This window comes from Mus musculus, chromosome 13, assembly GCF_000001635.26.
Source record: "Mus musculus strain C57BL/6J chromosome 13, GRCm38.p6 C57BL/6J".
Classification (NCBI taxonomy): Eukaryota; Metazoa; Chordata; class Mammalia; order Rodentia; family Muridae; genus Mus; species Mus musculus.
The window spans coordinates 103,329,782-103,337,609 of record NC_000079.6 but is presented as its reverse complement, the minus strand read 5'-3'; the positions used below and the strand labels follow the sequence as shown (position 1 = coordinate 103,337,609).

General features: G+C 48.0%; 1 protein-coding gene across 7 annotated transcripts in view; it reads left to right on the top strand.

Moving 5' to 3' along the window:
• The first annotated feature begins 2,510 nt into the window (after positions 1 to 2,510).
• Mast4 (microtubule associated serine/threonine kinase family member 4) overlaps positions 2,511 to 7,828 on the top strand; it is a 602,614-nt gene continuing 597,296 nt past the window's right edge. For 6 of the 7 annotated variants that reach the window (XM_017315531.1, XM_017315530.1, XM_017315529.1 and 3 more), the window contains exon 1: positions 2,511 to 3,774. In XM_017315531.1, coding sequence (XP_017171020.1) covers positions 3,418 to 3,774 — 357 coding nt within the window. In that variant the 5' untranslated portion in view covers positions 2,511 to 3,417. The remainder of the gene's footprint in view (positions 3,775 to 7,828) is intronic. The other variant, NM_175171.3, reaches the window with a different exon arrangement.

Below are 7,828 nucleotides of genomic sequence, written 5' to 3'. Positions count from 1 at the left end.
GCCATGGTTCCTCATATGAGGATGCCCTACTATCTACCAGGTGTCATGACTGTGTCTTTAATTTCCTCCTGCAGTGTGTGTGTGTGTGTGTGTGTGTGTGTGTGTGCTTTCCCTCTCCTCAGGCCCCAAAGTATCAAACACTGGAGACATTTTTGAAACATTCTTTTGGAGATAGTCATAGAGGAAGGAACTTATATTTCAATAAGATAGGAAGGAATTTATATTTCAATAAGATAGGAAGGAATTTATATTTCAATAAGATAGGAAGGAATTTATATTTCAATAAGATAGGAAAATTGCAGGACTTAGACATGTAAACTGACCTGGGTCCAGCAGTTTATCCATATCCAAGGATTTGCCTCTGTGCCTGATTGGGGTAATTTCGGGGAACCATTTTGACCTTCTGACCCTCTTCTATTGATAGTCGTGTGGTGTTGAGTTTGTCCGGTTCTTATCTGGAAACTCAGCTTAAACTATAGTCGTCATCCTTCTCAGACACACGTGGTCAAGTGTGATGATAGAGTGTGCTTTATTGAAGAGGGTGAATCCCACTTAGTAACTCACAACTGTCTTGGTTATTTTTGGACAAATTCAATAAAAATTTCAGGCTGCATTGTTTATAAACAAAGGCATTAAATCACAAACTGGCTTTTTTTTTTTTTTTGCATCTGTGTGCATATATGTGTACCACAATTTGCAATGTAAAATGTATTTATTTGGGATCAGTGTTTGTAATTTTAACAAATAGTATTTAGTACTTGACTTAGAAAAGGACAGGTTTAGAACATGAATACTGTTTAGTTTTGAATCTTGGCTCTAACACTTGCTAGCTGTGTTAACATTAGGTTTCAGTATTTCACAGATGTAATACAAGACCAAAAAAAAAATGTCACTACCTTATTGGATCAACACAAGGATTGAGTATATAATAGCTTTTGCACAGTGCTTAAAATGTTGCCTGGCACATAGTGTCATATAAATGTTTGTGAGTTAAAAAAAAAATGTGACCAAAGGGAAATTTTTTTTTTGCATAATGAACCAAGGCGACAATATTCCTTTTCCGTGGTTATTTATAGTCTAGTAGTCACATATGTGTATCCTTGATTAAAAAACTGTTCTGAGAGGCAGACTTCAGAGTACCAACCACAGAGCCACTGCTCACTTGCTGTGTGACCTTTGACCAGCTCTTTGGCCTGTGTCTTCATCCCTAAAGTATTTCATTCGGTTTCTGCCAGGACTCTGAGGCCTTTAGCGCAGGAGAGCCCTGGCTCTAGGAACTGCCATTTTTTTAGCTGTTAGGATTCAAACCATGTCCTTGTTGCACCCTTCCCGAACTGAGAAGGCAATCCCTCCTCTTCTTTGATGTGAATGGCTTGCTTAAATCTTTATTTCAGTTCCCCTGTGCTGAATCAACCACATAGGGGCTCAGATAAAGGCCAGTACTCTAAGGAGGGAAGTCATTGTGAAGCCCAGGGGGTGGATTCAGGCCGCCCCACTGTGCGCTCTTCAGCCTCTACATTGCCACTTAGCTAAGTCTCCTGAATGTCCTTTTACCTCAGCAGGTCTTCCCTTCCCTTTGGATCATTCTGAAGTGTCACAATGCAACTCTGACAGCTATCCACAGCCAGAGGGTCACATCCTACAGCTTCCCTCTTCAGAGGCAGTCGGAAAGTATTCAGGACAAAGCCGCCTGTCCAGACTAGATGAGCACCCCCCCCCCCGCCCCCATTATCACTTGTAAATACTAAGGTAGCATAAAAGGGCTCATTAGCCAACGGGGCTTTCAACTCCAGTCCTTTTCTCAAGGACCCTTGGCAGACCTGTTCTGACAGAGAGAAATGTAAAATTCTGGAGGACTCCTCGGCTTGAAGATCTGCAATGGCTTCGGTGTAATTCTTCCCCTCTTCTCCCACGGCACATTGTAGCACTTACCAGAGCTTTTAAACATGAATAATGAGGCGGTATTATGCAATATCAATCTCTCCCCCGACCACAAGCTCCTCAAGGGCAGGAGACCTGCCGTATTCATCTTTGTATCCCCTGCAACCAACTGGCACACATCTCAATCAACGTCTGTGGAATGGAAGCTGGCTGAATTTATACCTCGGGTCACGGTGTGGAGCTCAGACGGGTCTGGAGCTGAAGGCAAGTAGGACTCATTTATTTCTCGCTGCCTAACTCCGCACTGGCTTCCCAGCAGATCCAAGACACCACAAAGGTTAAGGTGATTATTCTGTTGGTGCTTTGGTGGAAGCTCTTTCTCCTTGTTCTTATAGGAAAGGAAAAATGAGGCCCCAGGTCGGCCGCGTTGTGCCTATGCAGGGCTAGAGAAAGCCAGTTAGGAATGTCCCTTAGCCCAGCGGCAGAACCGCAAAGAGCTGCTAAGACCGTTCTGATAAAGCCTGGTCCTAAACACAGAGCATCAGCTGTTTCCTTCCTTTGTCACAAGCGCGTGTCTTTGACTTAACTTTAGTTTCTAAGCAGAAATACAGAAAAATCATCTTTGGAGACCTTGGCTTGTGTCCAAGCCGGGAACTCTGCTGACACTTTATTTTGCTCTATCTAGTCTTATTGCCAGACAACATCGGTGTTGACGCTTCCCTTTACAATTTGAGGAAACTGAGGCCCAAGAGGTTTATCCAGAAAGAGGCTTGGAGATGGGCTGCGTTTGGATCCCCTCTCTCCACCCACCACGGACTTCGCTCTCTGCACACGGGTGGGAGCGTGAGTTTGCGCGTGACTGGCCGCGCGCTTCCGTTTTCACGCGAATCCTCCCGCCTAATTTCCCCGATTTCACTTTTTGGAGACTAAAAGTCCGGTTCTCCAAGGTCTCGCCTCACTCAGCCATCTCCCACCCACGTCCCAAGGACAGACGGCCACTCCCCCACCCATTTCTGAGTCCCAGACCGAGTTAAGTCCGCGGACTCCGCGTCGGCCCTGTGGATCCCCGCGCCGTGGGGCTGCCCCGCGCACCCAGAGCTCCCGCGGGATCGGGTGGCCCGCTCCTGGCCCCACCTCCCCTACCTGACGCCCGCGCGGCCAGCGGCTCCGCAGCCTCCGCCCACCAGCGCGCCTGCGCTGCCATTGGCTCCGCGGGCTGCCCGTCTCCTCCGCTCCGTCCCGGAGGCAGGTTTAGCGGGAGAAGCCGCAGTCCCGGCGGCTCGGGCGCAGCGCGGAGCGCCGATCGCGGTGGGCATGGCCCCGCGCGCGGGAGTCCATGTCAGCAGCCGAGCCACGGCGGCAGTGAACTTGGCGACGCGCTCCTGTGGTCCAACCTCTGTCATGTAGTCGCCGGCGGCGCTCCCCGCAGCCCGGGAGCCGCAGCGCGATCCAGACACAGCAGAGCAGCCGGGGCTTCTTCGGGAGGCGCCGAGCGCACCGCCACCCCTCGGACGGCACTTTGGGCCGAAAAGGGACATGGGGGAGAAAGTTTCCGAGGCGCCTGAGCCCGTGCCCCGGGGCTGCAGCGGACACGGCGCCCGGACCCTAGTCTCTTCGGCGGCAGCCGTGTCCTCGGAGGGCGCTTCCTCAGCGGAGTCATCCTCTGGCTCGGAAACTCTGTCGGAGGAAGGGGAGCCCAGCCGCTTCTCCTGCAGGTCGCAGCCGCCGCGGCCGCCGGGCGGCGCCCTGGGAACCCGGCTACCCGCCGCGTGGGCTCCCGCGCGCGTGGCTCTGGAGCGTGGAGTCCCTACCCTGCCGCTGCCGCACCCGGGAGGAGCGGTGCTGCCGGTGCCCCAGGTCAGCAGCGCATCCCAAGAGGAGCAGGATGAAGAGGTGGGCTCAGTCTGTCCCATCCCACACCCTCCAGGTCCCGGCTGTAGGGGCCCTTTAGGTCCCTTTGCGTGCGCGCTGGTGTCTTGGAGAGGGGAGGGAACTAAAGGTGCTCTGCTACAGCCTGGGATAGTGACTGTCAGGAGACTCTGTGGGTCCTTGACTTCTAGTGGTTGTCCTCGCGCGCTTGTCTACATGGGCTACCCGACCGTGTGCTTTGGAAGTGTCACTGAGCCGATCGATCCCTTCATGTCTGTATCTGCTTGGGTCCTTAGCTATTGAATGTGATCTGAAAGCTTGGCTTGTCCCCACAACTCATATCCAGATTCTTAGACGTGGGAATCGCTAATCACTGCGGTCTTGGATGGAGCGGGAGACCTGGAGCGTTTGACGCTGGTGGGAGTGGTGACTGTGGAGTTGCTTCTTGGGGTGTCAGAGACCAGAATACGCTGGAGTCGCCCGTGGGTGGTTTTGGTGGTCGCTTCACCTTTCATCCTGGGGAAGAGGAAGATTCCCCATGCTAAGCCTATCGCGCCGGCTCCTATTTGGACTCAGTGTCCAGAGGAGCGCTGTCACCAATCTGGATAGGATGTGTCTTGTTCAGAGGACTTTGTCTAGCCTCATTTCTTCGAAGGCTGTGCATCCAAAAATTATCGGTCTCTTCCTGACACACCGAGTTTTGTAATCCACTAGGTTGCTATCTCTGGTTTTCTTCTCACCCCCGCCCCCCTCCGCCCCTTTCCCCTCTTACTTTGGAAGACAGGAAAGGAAGATTCTCCAAGTCTTTAAGATTGTTTGCTTTGGACATCTCTTGTGGGAGAAATCATCTTGATCAGACAGGACCATAAATAAAACATGACCCTAGCGTAGTCTTCCGTGTGAAATTAATTCCGCCGTGCCAGACTGGTATTTCCCCGGTCTCTGCTGGGATTAGCAGTAGGAAACAATTGCCTTTGTCCTTAGAAGAAGTAAACAGAGCCCGGGGTCCTGGCTTTAGCCCCCTGGGCATCTAGCCTGGAAGTAGAGGCCGGATCTTGCAGAGGCAAGTTCTAGCCAAGCAAAGATGGAAGGAGCCTTGGCTGGTGGTTGGCCAAATCTCTGGCCATGATCCTTTTCTGGATGCTGTGGGAGTTCAGGGATCTCGGCAGGTGCCTGGAACTCTGCTTTCTAGAACTCTTTGGCTCCTGAGTTGTGAGACCTGGATGCATTTCCTTCCTTAGAAGTTCACTTCTGTAGTTAAAAGTGGAGAGTTTCAAGGTTAAGTTCATTCCAACACGAGTGCTGTTTCTGGCCTGGAATTTTGGGTAGCTCTAAGTTCCAGATTGAGTTAAGTCATAGTCCAGGAGTTTGCTGAACATCACACTCACCCTAGGAGCTGGCAGAGAGTAGTGCTGTCTCCTGGGTACATCTCCTTTTGATGTAGCATGTTGGCTCTGGGTAACTGGCTGTCCTAGTCTAACGATTCTGTATAGCTAACATGGCATTCACAAGGTCTTGAAGATGTGGGGGATGGGGGTGGGTAAGTTCTCATTCTTGGTCCTGATTGTATAGCTGACTTATCACCTCACCCCAGAGTGACAGTGTCTTACTTTCTCTGAAGTGGATATAATGATATCTTATTTTCCAGGCAAGGCAGTGAAGGTTGGTTGATTGAAACTTACTCTGTGCTTCCGAGTTGAGTGGCCAAGTGGTTTGGGTCATTGTTTTTGAAAGTTCAGATTTGGATGCCAACAGACAGGGCTGAAATTTGTGGCACGAATTAGCCTACCAGGGGATGATGGGGCACAGTCTTGACTGGCCCGGGAAATTTTGAGGCAAAACCCGAAGAAAGTCATGTGACTCCCTGACCCCAGCAGCAGAAAGGGTTAAAACTTAAAACTTGATGAGGGGGTGTAAAAGCTCCTGGACACACCCTGGTACTGATGTGGCACACTGCATGGAATTGTGGGATTGTGATTTTTGTGGAATTTCGGCTTTGAGGAATTAACAAAAACTCTTGCCCTTTTCCGTAGGAAAAGCACACACTAAATTACTGTGCCAGAAGGTTCAGGAATGACAGACTGAAAAACACCCCCGTTCATGGAAATACCTGGGGTTGACTTCTGGTTCTGTCACATTGATCATGTGTGCTTACAGGCCATTTGACTTCTGTCAGCCTCAGTTTTCTCACTTCCTAAATGGGAGTAATAGCAATAGCACTAGAGACATTCTGTATACACCTGTACACATCATCTGATTTAGTCTCAGCATAGCAGCTGATATTGTGCACCAAGTATCAGCGAACATTAACTTTTATGTTTATTGCTTATAAAATATGGTGAAATCGAACTTCAAATTTGGGTTGACTTGTTATTTCATTAATGTGTAACTCACACACTGTCTACTTCGAGAGAATCCGAGCTCTTATTCCCGTTCTTAAAAGATTTATTATTTTTAAATAATGTGTATGCTTGTGCACACGAGAGCAAGTGCTGTTGGGAGTCCAGAGAGGGCACGGGAACCCCTGGAGCTGGAGTTACAAGGAGCTGTAAGCCACCTGATGTGCATGCTAGGCACTGAACTCTGGCCCTCTGCAGGAGCAGTAGTTGCTCTTAACTGCTAAGGCGTTTGTTTCTCTTGCCCTCAGCTTACTCCCCCTTTCCTGAAATAAGTTGGGATTCTTTCTCTTCATCTTAGGACAAGTTGTGACAAATCACCTGGTGACAAATCACCTGGTGATCGTTTTTAGTTATACTGTAGCAAGGGCCCAGACTATAAAACATTAAAAAGCTTAAGAGCAACTCACAGTGTGACAAGACATTCATTTCTATTTTAAAATTGCTGTGTAGCTTGGGAGATTAATTTTTTCCCCAAAGAATTTTTAAAAATATCAACTCACTGTATTTGTTTTTCAAATGCAAGGAAATTCTGGTTCTAGCGTATTACTCCAGTGCTATTTTTGTTTGATAACTTTGTTAAAGTTGTTTTGAAGGTCACAGTGTTTATCTGTCTCATAGTCTGTCTCACACGTAAACATAAAGTCTTATACACTTCAGTCAGACCTGTGGACCTTGGTGTTCTAAAAATGAAAATGTTGAATGTTGTCATTGAGAGAGTTCTAAAATTTTAATTTGCCTTTATTATCCTATGGTGTGGGGATAAAATCTACAGTCTTACATGCACTGGGCAAGCATTTATCACTGAGCTACAGACCAAATGGTTTTGTACTTAAAACCATGAGATTCAGCACTGATGGGTGACTTTGTTTTGTTTAAGGCAAAGAAATAAGCAAGCAAAGAAACCCACCCCAGTATTTGCCTTGTGTCTTGGCTGCCAGTCTGTAGATGTGGGGTTCTCTATGTTGAGGGATGGCACACTGAATTTCTGATGAACATCGTAATTTGGAGGACTTACCTCCCTGACGTTTATGCAATTTGCCCTTTCACCTAGTCACCTGAGTCCATCAGGAAAACATAGATATTTACGATATGATTCATAACAGTAGCAAAATTACAGTTGTGAAGTAACAATGAAAATGACTATGGTTGGGGGCACCACAGCATAAGAAACTGTATTGAGAGGTCGAAGGACTAGGCAGGTGAGAACCAAAGCTCTAAGGGCGTCTCTTTCTCACAGTACCTTATGATCCCAGTGGGGTCACCATTTGGTAGCTGGTGGTGGATAAGTTCAGACAGCAGGAATTTTAACCTTGGGATGCCTAGCACCCACTTCTAGTAAATGAATGGGAACTTAGTAAACAGATGGTCAACGAATTCGCAAAGCAATGTGAATTCTGAAAACTAGTCTCTGAAACTACTGATGTGTTTGATTGAGGGTGACTGTGTGCCCATTTGTTTTGTCTGTTGTGAAATAGGATGCATAAGTCTCTTGACCCCTATGCTATTAAAACAAATAGGCAAACAAAAACCTTGTGGCTGAGAAAAGAGGTATTATGACGTGTGTGTGTGTGTGTGTGTGTGTGTGTGTACAATTAACAAAGTCAAACCAGGGACACTTGATAATTCACTGTGAGTATTAGAATCAGAAACTTCCAGAGACACTGTAAACTCAGAATGGC